Consider the following 25353-nt stretch of genomic DNA (forward strand, 5'->3'; position numbering starts at 1 on the left):
CTCTACATTTTTAACAATAATAATTCTTTTTTTTTTAAGTTTAATTTCAAAGACAAATGGAAAAGATGTCTACAATAGTAAAATGGCAGTCATTTGCACCTGGGCCAACCGGGTTTTATTCCAGAATCGGGAGCATTTGTGCACAGATGGGAGAGCCTGTGTATGCAGCAGGAGCCGCAGACTCTAGAAGGGACATGGCTGGGAACCAAGGTAAGAACTCATCTACCAAGGTCACACGCAGACGCACTCCTGCCAGTTGTAAGCCCACCAACTCCCTTCCCTGAAGAGAGCTGAGATCATTCCACAGAAAGGTGCTACATGGCCTCAGTATCAAGCCTGTAAACATGGCAATGGCCAAGTTTACTGAACATCTGCTTGCAAGTGCACACAGCCCATCTGGCACCGTCGGGGGGAGCGTGAAGGCAGCAGGGTTCTGAACCTGCCAACAAGCGTGATCCTGGCCCTCCAGGTAAGGCTGGATCCTCTATGCAGTGGTGGTGGCAGTGGCTTTGTGGTATGTGAAGAGGTTGGATCTGTCAGAGTACTGGCGAGGGGGGAGAGAGAGAGAGAGAGAGAGAGCTTCATTTGGGCACACATCAATATCCCTCAGCCATTGTGGAACAAGTGGACCATGCCACCAGATAGAACAGCTGATAAGGTTGAACAGGTTCAAACCCCGGGCGGGGGGGTGGGGGGGGTGGGGGGGGTGGGGGGGTGGGGGGTGGGGGTGGGAATCTCAGAATTGAGAACGGTAGGCATGGCGACAGCTCCCTGCCAAGCTACCTGATCCGGAACATGTAACCATGACACCCCACTGAGAGGACAGTGATGACTGGTCACGTAGTATAAAAACCTGGAGTTCTCCATGCTAATGAGGTATCTAGATAGGCCCAGAGTGGTTGGTCACTGAGCTTACCTTCCTGGGCACTCCCTCCCACAAAAGGTATTCAATCCCTGGTTCACCCTAAGTAAGGTGTACGCATTCACATTTGCCATCAAATAAAAAACGGTTTGGACAAACAAGGGCCATGGTCTTCCATCAAGGCGGCGGCCGCAGCGGCAGTGGCAGCAGCGGGGGTTGGGGGTGCGGGTATTGCAAAGAGCCTGCCTCTCTTCCAGCCTCTCCAAACTCTCTGCACTAGGAACCATACCAGATCCCTCCCCACATCCTGGAATCAGCCCTCCCCTTCCATCCTAACACATGGGGGCCCTGAGAGGAAGCGTGGACCTGAGTTCCCAACCCCTAGTGGTACCCAGCAGCGGCTGGGTACACAAGAGCCTGGAACCACAGCATCACCTCAGACTCAGCTGTTTCTCACCCGGGGAAGCAGGGTCTGGGACCCTTATCACGGACTGTGTTCTGCCTCCCCTGAGCAGCTTGCTGGCTGAGCTCGGACAACCCAGCAGCGAGGCCGACACACAGCCCAGCATGCCACGTCCCACGCTGTTTACAAAAATCTAGACTCTATGGTCTTCTCCAAGAAGTTTGTAGGGACTTAGTTTAAACTGTTTCCATTCCGTTTAGATTTTCCTAGCTTCTTATCTTGTCCTATCGTTTTTATTGGTCCTTTCCATGGGGAAGGCGGGGCAACACACACACATACAAGGACTCATGACCTAAAGACAAAGAGGTTAGTTCTTAGGCTTTCTCACATACGGGCAAGTTCTTGGGCATGACGGGTTCCTGCATGGCTATACCAGAGTCCTGTGTGAAGAGGAGGCTGAGACTAGACAGGGTCACAGGACAAGACCAATGAACAGGGATATCCAACCATGCTCCAGATGCTCATAGATAAAGGACCACACCAAAGCCAGCAGGTGGTCCCCACCAATAGGATCCACTACCTCTTACTAGCACAGTGATGACCACCCGATCATCGACCACCATCAACCTGGATGCTCTGTGAGAGTCTCCATAACACAAACAAATGTTCTCACGTTTATTTCTGTGTTCAGCCCATTTCAAAAATTCCCCCTCCCAGTTGAAGTTGGTTCAAGAATGTTTATCCACCCAAGCCTGCAAGCAGGTTGGGAATCAGGGTCATCATAGACAGACACCGATTGGACGATGGGCATCCCCATCCTTGAGGTCACCACACTTTCCTGCAGTTGCATCCCCGCTGCCCCCGCCCCCCTTATTCCACGTACCTCTCCCCTGTACTGCTCTCTGATAAAACCACGCCCATGAGGCTCTGGTGTGCACACACCATGCTAAGTGACCAAGGAGGACTTACATAATTCTGATAAGGAATGAGGGAACCAAACAATGTATAAGGAAATCACACACTGCTACCATTACTGGCGTAATCACAACCACCTCGCTGGGCTGCAGCCTGTTCTCCTCATGAGGGTTAATGCTGGTTGTCAGTGTGGTAGCCTTAAGAAGCACTTAGAACATTGGTAAAGTACACCTCTGGGCAGCTACAAGAGAATTAACAAGAAGGGACACCTATTCACACATCTCGAGCAACACCATCCCATAGGATGGGGGCCAGACAGAATAAAAAGCAGACAAGGAAAAAAGCCCAGTAATGAAGGAAGTCATCCTGCGCTCTGCTGCCTGGCAACCACAACTGTTCTGCTCTGCCGTTCCCTTTGTACCACATCAGAAGGCAACACTTGAGATTCTGAGCTGAAATACACTTTCTCTTCAAGTTGTTGAAGTCATCTGTGAATTGTAGCCACACAAAGTCGAACTGATGCTGAGCCTTGTGCCTCTCTCTGAATGAGATGGAAGGAAATATAGTGCTCATGGGTAACCATGAGGGCAGGAATCAAGGAGGCCCAAAAGGCCCTCAAAGATGGAGTCAGCCAAGGGCTGCATATGTATCTGGAGGAGGGGTCACAAGGTAGAAAGAAACAGCCTGATGGCCAGCCCAAGGGCCAGAAGTCTGAAGATGAAACCTGGGCATGGTGGTACATGCATTCCCAGTACTTGTGAGCCAGAGGCAGGCAGATCTGTGAGTTCGAGGCCAGCCTGGTCTACAGAGTGAGTTTCAGGACAGCCAGAACTATGTGGAAAGACCCTGTCTCAAGAAACAACAATCACAGGAGTCTAAAGATGATTCCTATCTAGTGATTTTCAGCTTTGTCCACCCCTCTTATTCCCATCAAACCCTCCAGTGGCTATCACCACCAGGAAGTACTCGGTCACTGTGCAAGGCCAGACTAGCCACTGTTTATAGACCCTGCATCTTCAGAGTCACAGCCTCCAGAGAGTGCAGATCATATGTCAGCCAGAGGACCAAACAATGTGGATTCAACTCTGCCTGTTTATCTGTAGGATGTGGGTCTTGGTCCTAACCAGCAGGAACATCTTGCAACCCTACCCCCCCCCCAGCCCCAGGATTCCCAGAGTTGGTGGTGGGCTCCCTCTACTCTAGTGACAGTTGTCACCCTTCTGATCTGCCTCTGCCACCTCCAGTGAGACCCAACTGGGCCTCCCATCTTCCCACCAGGCTGTCTCCTTCTTATCTGTTGCCTTTTGCTGTTAGATTTCCACGGACAGATCAATGGCCATGATTCCTGCCTTCTGCAAACCCTGGGACACACCTTCCCCTGCTGGACTCCACAGGGAGATGTGTGAGGTGAACCAAGAGAGAAAACATGTCTGAGAGATCTCTCTTCTCTCTTTTTTTTAAATCTCTGCTTCAGAAGGTAGGGAAACGTAACGTTATTATTATTTTTTTTACCACTTCTCCCCCAACAAAACCAAATGCATAGTTGTATTTGAAGAGCATGTGTATAAAAGGCTGGCTTGCTCATAAATTCTTCCTCTGGCTTCTTCTATGGCCTGAAATTTTCAATTAGAAATTAATTCCTTGACTTGTTTTTTTTTTTTTTTTTCTTGCTAAAATATAAAATAAACCTGGGAAAGACTGTGGGAGAGAGAATCTGAGGAAGCCCCAGAAAGGAGGGAATTGAGAGCCCTGAAAGACAGCGCCACACTCTCCATAGAGAGAGTCCGCCAGAGGCGTCAAGCTTTCTCTTAAGAGTTTTTGCATATGCCAAATGCATTGGATGGAGGACAGCTCTCGAGACAGCAAACGTGAGCAACAGGGGGTGGGACATATTGGGTAAGTTCACACAGTGAGAACAAAGGCCGACTCGTAAGGTGCTGCGTACAGACTAACTATGCAAAGCCCAGTCGGACCCAGCTCCTGTTCTCAATGAGCACACTGTGGTTGGAAGACACACAAGGAAATCAAAACCTGTGTTTCGGTTTGAACGAGCTTCCGCTGGGTGATATCGCATGGAGGGGACCCGAGGAACCTATACCTGACAAGCCGTGGAAGGGGCCAGGAGAGGACCCATGGGCTGACCATTTAAGAGACAGGGACTGGAGTAATGGCTTAAGAGTGGTTAGGAGTACTCGATGCTCTTTTGGAGGACCATGGTTCCCAGCACGCACATGGTGGCTCCCACCAGATCTAGGGCACTCAGCACCTCTGACCTCTGAGAACACCTCCACTCGTGTGCACCCACCTACCTACGACTAAAAATCATAAAAATACGTTTTTAAAAGATAGGCATAGAAAAAAATTATTTTAGCTTTTTATTTATTCTCTGTGAGCTTCGAGTCATGCACTCCAGGCCCGTTCAGTCTCCCCGCTCCCGCATATCTGCCCCTTGCCACCTCCCCCCAAATAAAAAAAATATACAAACAAAAACAAAGCACAGAAAACATCTCATCACGGAAGCTGTAGTATGTCACAGTGTGTCCCACGGTATATCTGTCCACACATCTTCACTTGTAAATGTCCATCGCAATGAGTCACTGGCTGATTTAAGACCTCTGGCTTCTGAGACACCGTCAATATTGGATCCTTATGGTCATCTTGTTGTTGACCTGTGTCTTGAGACCTTGTAGCTTTGGACTGGCTCCTTTATTCATCCACATAAAGTAATTTTAAAGCAGTATGAATGCTTCTGTCTTATTTTGCTAAGAATACATTTGTCTTTCTTCCACTTTCTTTAACATCAATTGGTATTTAAGTTGAAACACTGAAAGAATGTTCCCAAGGGACATTGCCCCATTGTAAATTTACAAATGCATTTGCGATTGTTCCTGGAATAGTTCTATCATGTTAGGCGTATCCGTGACCTTGTTATTGTTTCATGTGGACATGGGATATTATTTGTGTCAAGTTGACAAGGGGTGGATTGTAGTGGTTATTCCTGGTTGTCAACTTGACTATATCTGGAATGAACTACAATCCAGAATTGGAAGGCTCACCAGTGATCCTAATCTGGAGGCTGGGAGATACAAGTTTCTGACCTGGATCTTGGCATGGAGATCTTGAGGCACAGTGGCTATGAATCCCAGAAGATTAAGATTGGGAGACTTCTGAGTTCAAGGTCATCTGGGATTAAAGGCGTGGTGGCTCACACCTTTCATCTGGGCTACACCTTCTGCTGGAGACCTACATAAGGAAGAAGGAAGATTGACACTTTCTCTCTGCTTGCACCTGCTAGATCCTTGGACTTCCATTCACAGCTGCTGCTAACCATTGTTGGGAGTTGGACTGCAGACTGTAAAGTCATCAACAAATTCCTTTACTGTATAGAGACTACCCATAAGTTCTGGGACTCTGGAGAATACTGATTAATACAGAAGTTGGTTACTATAGATTTTGGGGTGGGCCAACTCCGAGCCCTGATTCTGGGTCTGGGTGGTAGCTGAGCTGGTTGACATGCCCTCCCCCCCTTTTAAAATATTTTTTATTTATTTTGTATATGAGTTTATATAGTTTTGTATATATCTTCAGACACACCAGAAGAGGGCATTGGATCTCATTATGGATGGTTGTGAGCCACCATGTGATTGCTGGGATTTGAACTCAGGACCTCTGAAGAGTAGCTGGTGCTCTTAACCACTGAGCCATCTCTCCAGCCCGCCCCCTCTCCCTTATCCTCACCACCAAGGCAAGCTCTCCAGCACTGCTTAGGCTAGGTCACCCAATGCCCCAGAGATGGAGATGGGGTTAGCTCCTCTGTTCTCATCCCCATGGGATCAGCTTGTCCACACCCACGCCTCCAGAGCCAGCTCCACTGTGCTGCCCAGTCAAGGCTCAGGGCCCACTCTCCCAAGTGCTGCAATATGTAGAGAGATTTTAAAGAGATAACGGGAAAAAATGGACAGATAAGACAAACAGGTAACAAGTAGTCACCAGGAGGTAAAAGAATGTGTGAGGTGAAGCAGACTGGAAGCAGAGGCTGGACGCTCAAGCAAGGATATGAACCTGGGAAGTAGGCCATCAGGTGACATGCTAGGACAGGAAGCAAGTCATCAGGTGACATGCTAGGACAGGAAGCTGCTCAGGTGTATTCAATGCATCCTGAAGGCCTGTGGAGATGTGGGAAGCACATTAGGAATGCAATGAGCTTCTACCAGGTGTGGTGGTGAGCATCCACAATCCAGGAAGACAGGAAGATGGAAAACTCAGAGCCAGCTTGGGCCCGGGCTACATAATGTGTTTGGGCCAACATAAAGTACACAGTAAGACTCTGTCAAAAACAAACAGACAAACTTGCAGAGTTGGCGGGTACAGGAACCTGCTCCCAAGTTTGATGACCTCCGATCCCTGGGCCCTGCCCCACACAGTAGGAAGAGACAACCAACTCCCAGAAATGGTTCTCTAATCTCCATACACAGCGCACACGCACACGCAGTCTTTTGTGGTGGTGACAGATTTCAGGTGAACCGACCCAAACCTGGACAGAGAGAGACCAGAGTTCCGGAAAGAGAAGGAAGCAGTGCTTGTGGGACACAGAGAGCAAAGCAAGAGCTGAGGGAGGGAGTATGAAGGGACAGAGGTGCTCACTGCCTGGATTTCGAGATGGACAGCTGAGACAAGTTCCAGGTGTGAAAAGTGGAACGGGGGCTAGAGAGCTTGCTCAGTAGTTAAGAGCACGGGCTGCTCTTCCAGGTGTCCTGAGTTCAATTCTCAGCACCCACATGGCTCACAACCATCTGTAATCTAATGCCCTCTCCTGACCTGCAGGCATACATGCAGGCAGAATGCTGTATACAAAATAAATAAATCTAGAAGAAAAGGAAATGAAGGGAGGGAGGAGAGAGAGAGAGAGAAAGAGAGAGAGCGCTAGCAATAGGACTCAACAGGTAAGAGCACTGACTGCTCTTCCAAAGGTCCTGAGTTCAAATCCCAACTATATGCAACTACATGCTGGCTCACAACTGTCTGTTACTCCAGTTCCAGGGGATCCAATCCCCTCTTCTGGCTTCTGAAGGTCCCAGGTATGCATATGATGTGTAGACATACATGCAGCCAGAACATGCATCAGCATAAAATAATAAAAATTAGTTTTGATTCTTTAAGCTACCCCATAATGTAAAGGAGATCACTGGCTTTGGCTGGATTGCATGAAGTTCTAGGGCATGATTGTGTGTGAACCTACATTGCATGGAGAGATGCTCGCTGAAAGAAAAAAAAAAAAAAAAACAAGGACCAGAGCCATCCTGGAGAAATGGAAGGGTCACCCAACATGTCCTACCTCTCCCAGGGCTGCCAGCGTGGGCAAGAGAAGGAGAAGAAAGCCCCCCTCCACCTGAGCTAGCGGCTCTCACTCTCAGCTGTACAAGGGGATCCCCAGTGTGATCGATCTCACAGGGCCCTTTATTCTATGTGAAAGTCCAGTGAATCTCTGTAGTACAACCAGGACGGCTGCAGTGTTAAAAGTTCCCCTTCCCCAACGCACATTGTGACCGATTTAAGCTGTAAGCCACTTAAGACTGGACTCCGTCCTGCCCGGCATCATTTGAGCTCCTCAGAGACAAAGGGCAAAGCCATCCTTTGGTTTTGGATTTCTAGTGACTATCAGAGGTTCAAACAAAGACATTTTCCTACCCTCAGCTAATGACCCCTCTGGGTCTTCTAGATGTTTATCCAGTGCCTTCTGATTGCTGGGTACAGTCGCTGGGAATGCGGAGAAGCCTTCCAGATGGTGGGTCCAGACAGCTTGGTTCTGGAGACACAAACAAACAGAAAATAGTCACTCTGTCTCTCAACCTGTTCAGCACTGGGGAGATGGTGGGGTAAGGGTGGGGGTGGGGGATTTCAAACAAGGGCAACATTTACCAGGCTTTTCTAACCATGCTAGAATAGTTATTACTGCAAATAGCCATCCCGGCTGCTACAGGTGTGTAATTTCAGCCTCTGAAGGAACATGTTCTCAGAGCTCCTGCCGTCTCTTTTTGTTGATGCAAGGAGGAAAATCCAGGCTGGTTCTCATTCCCCACCCCCAAGTGGCTGGAGCCCCACAGAGCTTCCAGATCAAGAGGTCTTCAGGACCTAAGTCAGGCTTTAGGTCTATTTCTTGCTGCGCGTGTACCCCTATTCCTGAGAGTGCTGTATCTCCACACAGCTTCCCTGGAGCACAGTTTGAAACTTGAGGCCTGGGGAAGCCTGACCTGTTACTCAACTTTTCAGTAGCAAAATACTTGAGATAGTCAGCTTTCTTAATGAAAAGTTTATCTTGGCTCACTGTTTTGGACGGTCCAGTCTGTGGCAGGTAGGCCCTCCATATTCGGGTCGTGTATGTCACTGGGGGGTATGGGACCCATTCAATGGCTGTGGCCCAGAAATGAAAAGGGACTAGGATCCCAATATCCCTGTGCGATGGTGTGAATAAGAATGGTCCCCACAGCCAGGGCAGTGGTGGTGCACGCCTTTAATTCCAGCACTTGGGAGGCAGAGGCAGGCAGATTTCTGAGTTCGAGGCCAGCCTGCTCTACAGAGTGAGTTCCAGGACAGCCAGGGCTACACAGAGAAACCCTGTCTCGAAAAACCAAAAAAATAAAAAAGAATGGTCCCCGCGGGCTCATGTAATTCAATTTTTCATTCCCAGTCGGGGGAACTGTTTGAAAAGGGTTAGGAGCTATGGCATTGTTAGAGGAAGTATGTAACTGGAGGACAGGCTTTGAGGTTTTCAAAAGCCTACGCATTCCCACTGAGCATGGTGGCACATGCCTGTAATTCCAGCACTTAAGAGGTAGATGATCAGCCTGGCAGTGGTGGCGCACGCCTTTAATCCCAGCACTTGGGAGGCAGAGGCAGGTGGATTTCTGAGTTCGAGGCCAGCCTAGTCAACAAACTGACAGAGAAACCTGTCTTGAAAAAAACAAACAAACAAAAAACCCAAAAAACAACAACAAAAAAATTTATATGATCAAGGAAAAAAGAAAAGGGGGATATGTGTGGCTAGGAACAGATACAACTTACTCCAATAACTTAAGATCTTCCACTAGGTCCTATCACTTCCCCTGTCTCCCAGATACCAGGTCCAAATGATAGAAGAGACCACACCCATTTCTCTATGAGTCTGTTGGATGGCCTTCTAGTGCCACAAAAATAGAACTGTCATACAAGCTCATATAGGCCTAACATAGCAGACACCTTTCCATCTCCTTGGACATCAGTAAAACATCCCCATGAAGTCCCCAGAGAAGAGGAGAAATACACCAACATATATGTGTGTGTGTGTGTGTGTGTGTGTGTGTATATATGAAACACACACCAGTATATATAACATATATATATGATGCATACACAAGTGTATATATATGTAGGAAGTACACACCAAGATATATATGTACCCAAAAAATGTGTATATAAGAACACTCATTTAACACATACTGTGTAAGAATCAATATGGGCTTTTAAACCCAACTAGAGTTCACCAAGTCCAGGAAGGAGACCAGACATGTGGAATCACCACTCCATCTCCAGGAGACCCCAGCTTCCCCGTGACCTTTTACTGCTGTAATACATTTTGAAAACAGCTCCTTTGGGGAAGGTGGGGCCCAGCCACAAAGCTATCTTGGGTAAGCATTTCTGTCAAGTGCAAATCAGCCCTAGGCAACACATCTTACCAGCTTCTGCATTTGCCATACTATTTGGTCACACACACACACACACACACACACACACACACACACCCCAAAATAACAAGCAACTCTGAGACAACAGCTTCTAACCCAAGGGATTTGCATCCCTGTCTTTTTTGATTTCCCCAGACCTCTAATGGCCTTCGTGGGTGACTGAAACTCTTGAGACAAAAGCAGTTTGATTCATTGTCACTTAAAAATAAATTAATGCAAATCCAGAGTACTTTGTGAGGGCCAAGAGGAAGGAAAGATGTCACAAAATTGACAATTTATATAATGCATTCATTATGAACACCCACTGCCTGCCAAGTACTATGCAGTATGCTTGAGACTACACTCAGGAGTCAGACAGGACCGGTGCTTCAGGGTCTTGGTGTCATTTAAGAGACAGATGACTGCAATAGTGTGTATTAACAACAGTGGCAGTGGTGACAAGGCAGGCCACCTGGGGCATTAATATTGTCTAGAGATGTCAGAAAAAGGTTGGAGAAAAACAGAACTCATCAAGTCTAAGAGCAGTTAGGAAGGCAATATCTCGGCCTTTTTCTGTTGCTCTAGCAGAAGACCTGAGATGAAGTTGAAGCAGGCACACACTAAGTTCCAGGTCAGCTGGGCTGATTAGTAAGTTCTAGGCTAGCCTGGAATATGTAGCAAGACCCTGTGTTTAAAGATGTAAATAGGGCTGGAGAGATGGCTCAACGGTTAAGAGCACTGACTGCTCTTCCAGAGGTCCTGAGTTCAATTCCCATCAACCACATAGTGGCTCACAACCATTTGTAATGGGATCTGACGCCTTCTTCTGGTTTGTCTGAAGACAGCTACAGTGTACTCATATAAATAAAAATAAAACAAATCTTTTAAAATGTAAACAAAACAAAAACAACAACAAAACCTACCATGACTTGATGAGGACAAACCATATCAGAGAAGATAATCTCCAAAAAGCCCTTTGTGGGGAGAGGACACCTTCAAGAATCAATTTTCTAAGCCTGAGCCCTTAGTTTTTGTGAGTTTCCTGGACCGGGAGGAGGCCTCTCTCCTGCCATCATCTATTGAAATGTCTTTTTTGTCCTGCTCAGGGTCTGTGTGCATATGTCTGGTAAATACAGATCTAGGCATGTGGCCTTGGAAGTCACTTACATCATCCTCTGTGTGCTGCTAAAAATAACTTACCCATCTGCCGCCTGCCATCTCACCTGCCCATACAGACGTCAGCCAGGTAGGTCTTGCCAGCCAGCAAACACAACTTGGCAGAGGTAAACTCTGGTGGCTCAACAGATTGACTGGCTCCCAAGCACACTGGGAGCAGAGACATCCCGCCACCCTGAAACTGCTCAGATACTTTCAAGACAAGCAGAGATCGCCTGACTGAGCCACTGTCCCCCACTTTCCCCCACGTAGGGTGTAGCTCAGCACGGATGTGTTACTGTTGTCTCTGTTGAAGGAGGAAACGGAGGCTTTCACATCAGCAGTCAGAGGGTAAGATGTAGAAAGAACATCACACTAAACTGTCAAGAATCCCACAGCCATACCTGCCTGTACAGGTATGGGCACGTGCCTTCCATCCACCTTCCTGGAGACTGCTCACCGTCTCTAGCATTGGCTTCTGAGAGGCCATTTTGCTGAGCTCCCATTCCCTCCTTTGCCTCTGCTCCTCCAGTGGGGGAATTATCAAATTAAAAAGATTTTTTAAAAATTGCTTATACATGGATAGTCCCAGATTCAACTATTCTCTCTATGAAGAGCTTCGTACATAGAGAACATAGAAGAAAGGAATGTGCAGCAATTGAAAATCTGTGTGAACGGGGGCTGGAGAGGTGGCTCAGTGGTTAAGAGCATTGGCTGCTCTTCCAGAGGATCTGGCTTTCATTCCCAGTTCACACATGGTGACTCACAACCATCTGTAGGTCCAGTTCCAGAGGCTTTGGTGCCATATGATGGACTCCACAGACACTACACACCTGGCGCACAGGCATCCATGGAGACATAACACCCATACACAGAAAAATAAATAAATGAATGACTGGAAGAAAATTGTGTGAGGCCCTTCCAATCTTAAACATGTGAAAAATAATCAACTCATGACCCCTATTTCACAGGCAACATTCCGAGAGGCCCTAGAACTTTGGGGTCTCCCAGTGAAGGAGCTTGATGGCCTTAACCTTCAGCTTTTGTCCCCTTTACTTTCAAGTCTCTAATGCCGAAAGCTCTGCTGCTTACACATCTCAGTGAGGCCTGAATGGGATAGGTCTACAGGGTACCTACATTCCTTTGTCTACCTCCAGTCCACCCACCATTCCCCTCCCACGCGGTGGCAACAAAGAACCCTTCAGGCTACTGTACCTTCACAAACCACGAACTTTTGTCCCACCCCAAATGGTCTTCCTGTTAGAAGCACTGCTCTCCAGGTTATCTCCTTCAACGTCACTCTCCAGCTCCCAACTCTTCCCTCAGATCCTACATCAAAGCCCTCATCAAGAACAGGGAAGTTCAGTTAGATGGTGGTGGCACATGCCTTTAGTCATAACGCTCAGGAGGCAGAGGCAGGTGGATCTCTAAGTTCAAAGCCCACCTGGTCTACAGCAGGCCTACAGAGGGTTAGGGTTAGGGTTAGGGGCAGCTCTCAGAACATGGCTGGAAGAGAGGCTCTTTCTGAAGGAATCCTTTAAACTTTACTGTTGGCTTGGCCATTCCCCTAAGCCTCCATTTCCTTTTCTGTACCGTAGACATGATAACACTGGCTGGAACAGTCTTCAGTGGGCTAGTTTGACGCCAGGTACTTACAGCATCACCTACTGTCATTATTCCTCTTGCTCTTTTGTTTGTTTTCCCATTGAAAGAAGAAATTAGAGCCCCATGATTTAGTAATCTGCCAAAAGCCACACAGTCAATCAACGGATTCAGACCCAAACCCTCACCTCTGCTCTCAGTTACCACACAGCACTGCCTCACACTGACCGCAGACACTCCAGTTTCTCTCCAGCGCCACATCCTCACCTCAGAAAACACAGCTCCAGCACCTCACTCAATGGGCGAGGCACCTCCCGTCTTAACCACGCCCACCCCACCCAGCTCCCACCCCCACCCCTTGCTCTCCTTGTGGATGGGTTAGTTGCCAGCCCACTGTGTGGGAATTGCCAGCCGCTACTCAAGCCCTAGAAGGGGGTGGTTTTGGGTCTCTGAGAGCAACACCTTCTCTTGCCCTCACACGATGTCTTCTGTAAGACATACCAAGGGCTCAATTCAACATCTGCTTGTTGGTATGTGAAACTCCTCCCAGACAAAGACCTAAGAGAAGACCAGAGTGGAGCTCACTGTCACAATCAGCAGATCCCCAGTTCCCTGTAGGACCCAGTCCTCTTGAAGTGTGTCTCCTGAGCTCTACCTGGAATCTTGGGCCCTGTTTAACTCCAGTTTTGAAAGAGCTACCCCCCTGCCCCCGCCCCACAGCAGCCGAGCAGCCAAAGCGAGCTAGGTGAAGAGTGTTATAAACCAGTCTCTAAACAGCGGTGTGAATTTTTCCATATTTGGCTTTAGTCACTAGTGAGGACCTCAACAAAAATCGTTCCAAAGTCATTCACAGTGGATATAACCATTTTCTTACCATTGATACTGATTTTAATTGTGCCGGCCAACACAAGGACATTGTCTGTTCTATGGTGTCTCTCGATCATATTGTTTACTCTTAGGTTAGCTGCTTTTCAAGCCATTTGCTGATTATGTTTCCTTTCAAACCCAGTGTGTATGTGTGGGGTGCTCAGTCCTTTCCTATAGGAAGTGATACATTGTTCAGAATCCATAAGATACAAAAGTATTAAATACTAACATCTGCTTGCAATTCCTTCCCAGGTGCTTACCCACCACGACAGGATGGTTCATGTCTGAGTTTTCATGCACATATAAATTTGAGTGTAGTCAACAACTTTGTCATCCTGTTTTCTCCTTTGGCATCCAGGGAACAAGCAGCAGCAGCCACACACACACAGGTGTGGTCACCGTTCTTAATAACTGCTTAGTATTCCATTCTAAAACCACTGTCGCCAACAGATATGTCGTAAGCTGTCCTCATGTCTGATTATTTCCCAGCAGTGGGAGGCCAGGTCAAAAGAGTCGTCTGTTTTACATGTTGCTGTGCGTATCAAGGTTCCCTTCTAGAAAGGAGGCCTGTTGGGTCCTGTGTAAGAAAGTGCCTCTCGGAGGATCACAAGGGCAGGAGTGAGGTCATAGCAAAAGACTCCATTGGCCTCTGCACGTATTCCATACCCTTATGCACAGCACACCTCACACCTTAGGCCTTACACCAGCCAAAGCAGAGGCAACTTCTTGAATTATATTTCTTAAAATTCCAGGGTTTTCCCCCTTTTGATCTCTAAAAACTTCCTCACTACTTTTCTCTAAATATCTTTCGGTTATCTCCAAACTTAGATGATATTAATGATTTCTAAAAGTAAAAGGAGGAAATGCAGACACTGGAGAGGCTCTTGCTTGGCCCCGCTTGCCATGGAAATACTGACTTTCACCCCTGGTCTTCACTAAGAACTAGGTGTGATGTCACACACTTGTAACCCTGGCACTGGAGAGGCGGAAACAGGCAAACCCCTGCAGCCGCCTTCTTGGCTAATCAGCAAGTCCCAGAAAGACGGTCTCAGAAACACGGTGGTCAGGAGCTGTTGAACAGCACCCCAAGGCTCACCTCTAGCCTCCTCATGCACAGGCACACAGACAAACACAAACCATAAAATGGAAAGGTGTTTTTAGGATGTGGTAGGGGGCACATCCTAGTGGGTGGCTCAACAGCCATGAGAATATGGGCAGTACAAATAGAACTCAGTGGGGAAAAGAGAAAAAGCTAAATCTGGAGAGCAGAGATTGGTAGGATTGGCTCTGGAGGGAAATTAGGGGGTAGGTGGCGTGACTATGATCAAAACACACTGAATGTACTTAGGACTTTTTTTGTTTTTTAAATTGTAAAAGTATTTTTTAAAGTATGGTGCTTGGGAACTGGAGAGTTGGCTCAGCACTTGCTGTTCTTGCAAAGATCCAAGTGAACACACGGATCTGGTGGCTCACACCCACTTGTAACTCCAGCTCCAGGAAACCCAATGCCTTCTTTCTGGGCTACACACACCTGCACATGAACACACACACACACACATATCACACATCACACACATACACATACAAATAAATTCTTTTTTAAGACAGATGCTTGGCTGGGTATGGTAGTGCATGACTTTAATTCTAGCACTTGAAAGGCAGAGGCAGGAGGATCTCTCTGAGTTCAAGGCAAGCTCAGTCTGCATAGTAAGTTCTAGGACAGGGCTACGTAGAGAGAGAAGCTGTCTGGAACAGCAACTCTTCTCTTCCCCAAATAAACTCCTTTTTCTTCAAGTGAAACAAAAGTCCTATCCCAGCACTTGGGAGGCAGAGGCAGGCGGATTTCTGAGTTCAAGGCCAGCCTGGTCTACAAAGTGAGTTCCAGGACAGCCAGGGCTACACAGAGAAACCCTGTCTTGAAAAACGAAAAACAACAACAACAACAAAAAGCAAAAAAAAAACCCAAACAAACAAAAAAACAAACAAAAAAGTCCTTGAATAAAACTGTGCCTTCCTACTGTGTCTAGGTGGTTAATAACGGGAAGCTATCATTGCCTGCCAGCCTGGCACTACACTCATGGAATATAGGGAATCTGTACAATGCTGTGTGGGCGTCCTTTCTTCCTATCTCATGGTTAGAACTATGAAATTCAGAAAGGTTAAGTAACTTTCCCAAAACCACACAGCTGTCAGCAGCTGGGCTGCTACATCATCCTCACTCTAACACACACACACTCAGTCCTCTCTTACACTGTGCACACACACACTGCCCTCTCTTCTCCAACAACCCAGCCCCTTTGAGATTGAGTCTCCTCCCCCACATTAGCACTCTGCCTTCAGTCAAGCTTGGCTTCCTTTCCTCATTCTGACTCTTACCCGGCCCAAATCTCTAGAGCCTGGTGGCTGTGCTGCAGCTTGCCATTCAGTTTCCACAGGCCAGTCCCTACACTGCCAGCCTTTCTCCAGCAACTTCCAGGAGCCAGACCCCCCCAAGTAACAAACCCACTGTTCCAGATCCCCAGGGAGTGAAGCCAGGCACATCTCTCAACAAGACCGTGAGCACAGTCAAGGTAGGCCCCTGGAGGCCCCTGTATTCTCTACTGTCCTGCGGCCAGCACTTCTGGGTTCTTCTGTGACTCTGGAGGGCCACTCTCTCCCTCCAAATTCGCTATGGCATCTTCCTGTGCTCCCAATCACCTGCCAGTCTAGAAACCCATTCCTCGTTTTTTCTCTTCCCGTCCCAGGTGCTGTGGGAGCCGCGGATTACTGTGCAGACACGGCCAAGTCCAAGAACCACACCACACACAACCAGTCCCGCAAAAGGCACAGAAATGGCATCAAGAAACCCCAGTCACAAAGATATGAATCTCTTAAGGGGGTTGACCCCAAGTTCCTGAGGAACATGCGCTTTGCCAAGAAGCACAACAAGAAAGGCCTGACTAAGATGCAGGTCAACAATGCAAAGGCAGTGAGTGCGTGCGCAGAGGCCATCAAGGTCCTGGTGAAGCCTCAGGCCATCAAGCCCAAGATGCCAAAGGGAAGAAGCCACAAACTCAGCTGTCTGGCTTTCATCGCTCACCCCAAGCTTGGGAAGCAGATTCGAAGCTACATGGCCAAGGGTCAGAGGCTCTGCCAACCAAAGCCTTAGGTTCAAACCAAGGCAGAGGCCAAAGCTTCAGCTAAGACCCAGGCTTCAGTTCCAGCCCAGGATCCCAAAGGTGCTCAGGCCCCTGTGAAGGCCCCATAGAAAAGGCTCCTGCCAGTGTGAAGACAGACAGACTGCTGTGACATACCTACCCTCACACTATTTGCAGATGACCAGTGTCCTGTGCTGTTTTTACAAATAAACTCAGGCAAGATGTGCTGAAAAAAGAAAGAGAGAGAGAAAGAGAGAGAGAGAGAGAGAGAGAGAGAGAGAGAGAGAGAGAGAGAGAGAGAGAGAAAGAAAGAAAGAAAGAAAGAAAGAAAGAAAGAAAGAAAGAAAGAAAGAAAGAGAAATCCATTCCTTCCTGCTTCTAAGCATGTGCTTTCAAACTACCCTTCTCTAGTTCTCTAGCCAGGCCCTCATCTCCCATGTTCTGCCTCAGGGGGAGGATGGGCTGCCCAGCAAGTGCCTAAAAACAAGTCCATTAGGCCCACCTCTGCTCTCTCTCGGTAGGGCTCCCGGGGCTGCAATGTTTATCTTCCCTGCCCAGCAGTTGGACAGATGGCTGGCATCTAACTCCGCAAGCACAAAGCAGGAAAGCAACTGTACCTGGATCCCCAGGTCATGGGAACAAGAGCACACAGTTGCACTCAGCCCCAGAAAGGGCAACATTTGGGTAGAGGTTAATGTAAAACCAACACTTCTCCTTCAGCTTGTTCCTCTGTCATACCATGAGCAAGCTCATGCACGAGCACGTACCACACACATACACACACAATATATCACAATATATATACATACCATATATACACATACCATACCATACCACACCACACACCCTTTATATATATATATACACACAATATACATATATATATGTATATATACATATACACCATATATATACATACCATACAACATACCACACACACACACTATATATACATACCATATATACACATACCATACCACATCCACTACACTATATATATATATATATATATATATATATATATATATATATACCATATATACACATACCATACCACACTACACACACATTATATATACATATCATATATACACATACCATACCACACATATTATATATACACACAATATATGCACATATCATACCACACCACACATCACACACACACAGAAGAAAGGAAAGCACAAGAATCTGGGATAAGGGACACAGGAGCAACTGAGGCTGGTGACCCCTAACCCTCAAGGTGCAATTTCAGAGCCTCAGGCAGAATGAACCCTATCCCTGTCACCCACCAGCCTAAAAATTCTCATTTTGAGTCTTCCTTTGAGAAATAAATACCGAGCAGACAGGGTTCATCTGGAGCATGTACAGTGGGGCCCCTCCTAGGCTTAATGTCCTTCCATCCCTTTTATTAATTGGTTCACAAGAAATGACTGTACTGGCCAGGGTAAATTACGTGACTGGTTCTGTGGGTCAAAGACAGCTGGGTTCATGAGAACCAAGATGAAAGAAGAACAGGATTTCCTTTAAGGACAAGGGCCAGGGAGGGCTGGTAAGGGCCAGTGGGACTGCCCAAGGACACTCAGGCCCACGCACAGAAGAGGCCAAAGCTAGCAGCAGCTCAGGGGACAACTATCTGCGGCTGGGCCAAACTGCTTCCTGCTCTTCCCTTATTGGCCTTTTCCACATCATTAGACTGAGGGTAACTAATACCTGAGAACTTTCTGGCCTACTGTGTCCCACAGAAACTCATCCTTTCACTCCAATGGTTCCACCCCACCCCACCCCACCCCACCCCCATGCCCTGGCCTTGGCCCTCTGGCTACAAATCTTCCACAGCTGCTGAAATGTGACCAGTGGTGACTCACAGGAAATTGGACCTGGGAGCCCCAGGTGACCAGGCTGAGCCCCTCCAAAGGGCATTCACTGGAAAGGCCTGAGAGAGCAGCAGACTCACAGGAAACTTCGTTCTCAGCTGAGACCCTCTTCCTCCTGAGGAAATGCCAGTCCTGTTGAGATGGTGCAAAAATAAAGCCTTTTTCAAGACAGGGCCGCTGCATCCCAATGTCAAAGCCAAGCCAAGGCAAATCGGGGGGAGGAGGAGAGAGAGGCCCAGGCACAACCATTCAGTATGGCCCCTAGGGAACCCTCCTGTCAGGACCCAGCACGACAGATCTACCAATAATGTTTAATTCCTTGAGGGCCTTTTGGCTTTGAGGAGATCCTTAGGAATGGCCATTCTATGAACTTTAAAAAGGTGCATGTTTGGATAATGAAGGAGAGGAGGGAAGGAGGAAGGGAGGGAGGCAGACAGGGTTCAAGGGACAGTGGGGATGATAACTGTCCCACAGGAGTTCCTGAGCCGACATAAGGAGCAGTCAGACAAGCAGCCTGGATAATCAGAGGCTGTATTTGGGGGCTACAGAGCCTACCGCAGGCACTCAGAGAGGTCCTGAGCTAGTATTTGTTGAGTTTTGTTTCTGTGTTCTTTCACATCACTGCCCCTGGCTGTCTTAGTCCCTGTATCCTTCTCACTTTCTCTTAAAAGAGCACCCTTCCCCTCCTGTAGGAGAATGGTAGGAGCATATAATGGCTCTGTTGCACTATCAGGGTCTGTATCCCTGCTGACATCAGCCCCGCTGGGCCCTCTGTACCCCGGAAGGCTGGACTGAAACGTTGCCATAGGAGGGGAAGGTGGGGGTGGGGGGGTGTCTTGGGCACTTAATGGATACTCAGTCTCCGTGGCCTGAACAGGACCTCATTAACCAGGGCTGCTAGAGATTAGACATCACTGTGAGTCGGGGCTGCACGCAGGAGGACTCAGCATCACAGCGAGGCTCCACCGTTGCTTGTAGTCAGCAGTTTCCCTCATATTTCAGAATTTATGGCTCAGTGCAGTTTCCCCTCATCAGCTTTAGCTGCCCAAATCCAGCAGCAGCAGGTTCCTCCTGCCCCTATGCCCCCTTTATATCTACAGACTGGTGCGCACACGCACACACACACACACACACACACACACACACACACACACGCACGCGCGCGTCTCCAGGCCTGCACAAGAGTGACTTGGCGCTCCTGCTCCCACGGTAGAGTGGTGCACAGAGGCTCATGAGGGAGGCGACTCCCGGTGGATAGGCTAGGTACATGAATACAGAGGGGAGCAGAGAGGACAGCCAGACCTTATCTACCCCCATTGTCTCCCTGCCTGGGTCCTAAAGGTGTAGAAGCAGCAACATTTTGCTAGGAACTCTGGGACCAAAGTGGCCTCAAATGTCCCAGAATTCCTGGGTAGGTGGTAGCAAGGATAAAACACCCTCCTCCTTCTCACACCTGATGCTGAAGCCGGAAGCTGACTCTCAGCATCCTCCACAGTTCCCTTCATCGGCCTTCCCCCTCCTAAGAATCGCCTTTGGCAATGACTGTAAGTGCAGGCAAACAAAGCAGGAGCCCCTCAGACACCTCACAATGCCCCTTAAACAGAGGAAGCTTATCTCAGAGCCAGAAGGAGAAAGGCCACAGGGGGTGCACCGTGAGATAAGGGTCATTTTACTCACTCACCCCAATGAACAGTTAGCATTTTGTGCTGCCCCACAGTTACCTAGCAACAGTCAGATGTGCCTGACTCACTATAAAAGGGGATGCTTGCCCCCTCTGCTCTCTCTTGCTCTCTTGTCTTCTTGTTCTCGCTCTGTCCTCTCACCCCTTACCCCCTCTCTCCACATACCATGGCTGGCCTCTACTCCCCTCCCCTCCCCTTCCCTATACCCTCCCCTCCCCTTCCTTTCCTTCTCCCCTCTCTCCCTTCCTCCCTCTGTCTCTATTATCCTCTTAACTTCCTTCCCCCATGCCCTAAATAAAGTCTACTTTATACTATACTGTCCTGTGGCTGGTCCCTCAGGGGGAATGGATATCTCAGCAATGGGTTCTCAGAGGCACCCACTTCCCCCACACCTGACTGAACCTCCACCAAGACACATTCCTTCTCTTCTTATCTTTTTTTTTAAAGATTTATTTATTACATTTATATGAGTACACTGTAGCTGTTTTCAGACACACCAGAAGAGGGCATTAGATTCTATTACAGATGGTTGTGAGCCACCATGTGGTTTCTGGGAATTGAACTCAGGATCTCTGGAAGAGCAGTCAGTGCTCTTAACCGCTGAGCCATCTCTCCAGCCCCTCCTTATCTTTTTATAAACCCAACAAACACCTACTGAGTACCAACTACAAGCCAAGGACTGTTCTAAAGATTGAGGTGGCAGAAGTAAGGGACACAAGGGTCCTTGCTCACCATGCAGAAGCAACAGGATGTGATAGGAATGATGGGTGGTCAGCGAGATGTGCCTGTGAACATAGAGGTAGCCAGCCCTCAAATGGGCATTTTCCTGGAGAAAGGAACAGGCAAGCACCAAGAAAGTAGAAGACGCATAGGCTAAGTCCCGAGAGACTCAACACCTTCCAGAAGAACAGAAGTCCTAAGCAGTCATAGTCTCGAAGATGGCCTTTAAGACAGAGAGCGATCACCTGGGCAGAGGCTATAAGTGGTCACCATTGTAACTTAGAAGACTAGCCTCAATGAGGAGCCTGCATTGGAAGGCATAAGGGATGATGGACAACTGAGTCAACATATAGAAGTAGACCAGGTAAAGGGGCAGATCATGGGGTGAAGGAGGAGAATCATGAGAATGGGGTATCTAACTAGATGTGGGAGATGCAAGTACTCTGATACATCCAGCTTCTAGCTGGGACAGCAGGAGGGACAGAGGAGCCTTGAACAATGCAGGGGGGGAGGGTGGGAGGGGAGGATCAGAAGCAGATTGGTAGGAGTGACTTTAAAGGTTAGTTTAGGAATGGGGATGCAGAACAATGGAGGAGTGTTTAATTCGCATCTACAAGGCCCAGGGTTTGAACTCCAGCACTGCCAACAATAGCAACAGTAGTCTGTGATGCTGGAGGCTTGTGGTGGCTTTATAGCTACATAGCAGGTTTCAGGGCAGCCTGGACTGTGTAAGATCCCCATCTCAAACAAACAAGACTAAGGTCCACCTTAGACTTGCTGAATTTGTGGGACAATTAAGATTACAGAATTTGGGATTCATGCCTAGATCTTGCAGCTGGTCACAGATTTAATTATAGCAGCAAAATGAAGTGATAACTGAAGTGAGGTGCCTCACCTTATAAATGATAACAGAGATGTAAATCACAGATTAGAGCAATCCAAGCAGCTCAGGAGGCTGAGGCAGAAAGACTGTCACAAGTTCAAGGTCAGCCTGGCCTATGTCTAGCAATGGCCACATAGATAAGACTTGTCTCAGAAAAAAAAATAAAGAAAGAAAATCAGTTATTTAAAGGTGCAGGTGACAAGAAACACAGGCCAGAGCTGGTTTTAGATTAAGCTCCATTAGTCGTCTTCTCTGCTAGTGACATCAGGACTCAGTTTCTTTCTGAGCTTTGGCGCTAACTTCTGCTGGATCCGCTTCATCCTGAAGCTGGCTGCCAAGCTCCCAGGTTTGCTACTTTTCCTCCAGATTCAGAGGAAAACCATCCTACTCAGAGATCTCCCAGAGGCAAAAGAAACTTCTTACCCAGAAATGGCCAACAAACGCTTCTCCCAGCCAGGGTCTTGAATTTTGCTTCACCCTTGCCTTGGAACGGCCTCTCTGTGACTCTGCTCTGCTTGGCTTCAGCCAAAGCTACTTCCCCAGACACAGCCCGGCAGAGAGCCGATTTTTCCATAAACACACAAGCAGAAGAGGAGAATTCTGATATGAAAAACAGGGTAGTTACCTTATTATCAAAAGATAGCGTGTACATGGAGAAAACAGTCACAGTGTCACAAAGAACCATGAAGAACACAGAAGGCTGCCCACACTAGAGGTCAAAGGCCACTCTGGAGTTATGTTTGAGATATAGGCTAGACAGGAAATAAGGCATCAGATCTTGTTACAGAAGGTTGTGAGCTACCATGTGGTTGCTGGGATTTGAACTCAGGACCTTTAGAAGAGCAGTCAAGTGCTCTTGACCACTGAGCCATGTCTCTAGCCCCCCTTTTAAAGGTTTATATTTCTTGTGTATGAGTGTTTGCCTGCATGCAAAGAGCACCAGGTTCGCTAGAACTAGAGTTACTGCCATCATGTGAGCCACCATGTTAGCCACCATGTTAGCCACCATGTGAGTGCTGGAAACCAGGCTCAGGTCCTACGGGAAAACTACAAGTGCTCATAACTGCTGAGCTGTCTCTCCAGAAAAACTACGCAGCTCAGTTAGGCTGGTGTCTTGTTTTGTCTTGTCTTGTATTGAGATAAGGTCTTACAACATAACTCTGGCTAGCATGCTCTATGAAGTCCAATCTGGCCTTGAACTCACAAAGAAGGCCTGTCTCTGCCTCCAGAGAGCTAGGATTAAAGGTGTGTGCAGTGTAGGTCCCTTGGCAGGCTCTCAGCATGGAAACACTTCAGCTGTGCTGAAGTTCTGTCCTGCTGTCCTGCTGGGAGACCTAGAGTGCTGGGTGGCAGTGCTGCCTATGGGCTCAGTCACAGGGATGGAGCCTGTGAGCTTCAGGTGGTAGATGTAGAGGGTGGGGAGGTGTGCGGCAGCCAGGAGCTCATGGAACCTGCCTTCAGAAGCACTGTCTGGCTGAAGCATCACCCTGACTTTGGGTAACACCAGGATGTCTGACAAATGGTCCAGAATGTATGGTGCTTCAGAGATGAGAAACCTTGAAGCAGACCAATGATGCACTGCAATGAATGTCTGCATGCAAAGCTGTCTGGGCAAAACAAAAACAAACAAACAAACAGAAACAAGGAGATGTTTCTGGGCGTAGAATTGCTGTGTTCAAGGTCACTATCACAAGTGAATATTCAGTGAGGAAGTAGGAAAAATTGGAGCCTTGAGTGGGTTGTGCTGCTGCTTGAGGCCATACTGATGTGAGTGGTCTGTGCTGCTGAGAAGGCTAGGTGCACTCCATGACAGGCTTCAAATTGGAAGGTTAGGAGACTAGGTCTAAATCTCTGTTTCCTGGGCAAGTCCAGGCCTCAGGAGCTGCCCCACCACCTGGCCTGAGGCAAAGACAATGCAGCAGTTTCCAGACTTCCCCAGCAACAGTTTCCAGACTTCCCCAGCAACAGTTTCCAGACTGGCCCAACAACAGTTTGCAACCCCCCCCCCCCACACACACACACACACACCACCCCTATCCCACCAAGACCCCAGCAATAGTTCAGGGTCTCTCTTGGTAATGGGAGACCCCAGCATGCTGGACTTCTGCAAAATAAAACACTCTGTGTTTACATACTATTTGAGTCCAGGGTATCATCTGTGAATCATGGACCCTTATATTGCCACCTGAGATCATGGTGATGTCCTGCCCATGCTGCTGCCAAGGGCCATGTCTGGGACCACGGATCTATTGTGGTCCTACTGTGGATCTGTTGATGTCTGTGCCCCATCCCACCCCACCTCTACCCCTGCCAGAAGAAGTAACAGCCTAGACAGAAAGCCATCAGAGAGAACTCCTAAAAATTGTGGTAGGGATGCCGAAATGTAGTTCTCCACAACTGACAGGGTCTGGCAGAGGTGTGGTTAGGGAGGGACTCAGTTTTCTTTAAGGGGCTGGCCACCAGGAGTTTGACCATGCTCTTGTGAATATACGGGCAACACAAACCACAAACTGGACTTGGTGTGTGTGTGTGTGTGTGTGTGTTTGTTTGTCTGTATATGTGTGTGAGAGTATGTGTGTCTATGTGTATGTGTGTATGTGAATGTGTGTGTGTGTATGTGTATGTGTTTCTCTTTTTTTTTTTCTTTTTTCTTCTTTTTTCTTTTCAATGGGGGGAGAGGTCCCAAGGGTGGAGAGTGGAACTGGGAGGGCCAGGAAATGAGGGTGCTTGGGGTTCGTGATGTAAATTTCCCAAATAATTAATTAAAATATTATGGAAAAAAAAAGGGTTGTTATCACACTCAGGCCAGGCTTTCATTGATACCTGTGTGGATATGTGTGTGTGTGTGTGGGGGGGGGGGGGCTGTGTGTTAACAAGCACACCCACACACCCAAGCACACCAGCCCTGAAATAATGATATTCCCAGCAGAGGTCTGGAAGCAAGACCCAGAATACATGCTGATGGGGAAAGCAGGATCTGGGGGGAGACAGAGGATGAGGAACGAGGAGTCCTAGAGGGACAACTCTCTAACATCATCTCCAAGCAGTCTCCAAACACAGCCATGTTGAAATTTAGAAAAATCTCTAGGTCTCGGTTTGGAGTGATAGTAAGGACAGAAACAAAGAGGAGTAGGGTGTGGTGGTACACACTTTCAATTCCAGGACTCAAGAGACTGAGGCAGGTGGAGCTGTGTGAGTTCCAGGCTAGCCTGGTCTACATAGTAACACCCATGCCAGAGCCTACATAGTGAGACCCAACTTGTCATTAAAAAAAAAAATGAGAGAGAGAGAGACAAATATCTGAGTGGTCCCAGCAGAGATAATATGAGAGCCAAAGTCATGTTTTAAGTTTTAATTACTATGCCTTCAAGATCCATACAATGAAATACCTCTAACCTGTGAGTGCCTGTTGTCCATGGACAGACAGACACTTCCTGAGATGCTGGAGGCTGCCGTGCACATAAGATAACATCCTGCATGTTTTCAATTCCCTAAACAAGCTTGGCTGACCCAACTGCACCCAATGTACTTGATCACAGCTCTAGAGGTA

The 25353-nt window shown here is 47.9% G+C and overlaps 1 protein-coding gene and 1 long non-coding RNA gene across 2 annotated transcripts in view; one reads left to right on the forward strand and one right to left on the reverse strand.

Annotated features, from left to right (window-relative positions):
• Window positions 1-16813, forward strand: part of Gm39147 (predicted gene, 39147) — a 28306-nt gene extending 11493 nt beyond the window's left edge. The window contains exons 2-3 of the mRNA XM_030243898.1: window positions 125-210; window positions 16249-16813. Of these exons, the coding sequence (XP_030099758.1) occupies window positions 147-210; window positions 16249-16652 (468 nt within the window). The 5' untranslated portion in view covers window positions 125-146 and the 3' untranslated portion in view covers window positions 16653-16813. The remainder of the gene's footprint in view (window positions 1-124; window positions 211-16248) is intronic.
• Gm30978 overlaps window positions 5384-25353 on the reverse strand; it is a 38266-nt gene continuing 18296 nt past the window's right edge. The window contains exons 2-3 of the long non-coding RNA XR_001778535.2: window positions 7869-7986; window positions 5384-5423 (exon numbers count right to left, since the gene is read on the reverse strand). This is a non-coding gene — a long non-coding RNA (predicted gene, 30978). The remainder of the gene's footprint in view (window positions 5424-7868; window positions 7987-25353) is intronic.

Source organism: Mus musculus, chromosome 8 (assembly GCF_000001635.26).
Source record: "Mus musculus strain C57BL/6J chromosome 8, GRCm38.p6 C57BL/6J".
NCBI classification, from domain to species: Eukaryota; Metazoa; Chordata; class Mammalia; order Rodentia; family Muridae; genus Mus; species Mus musculus.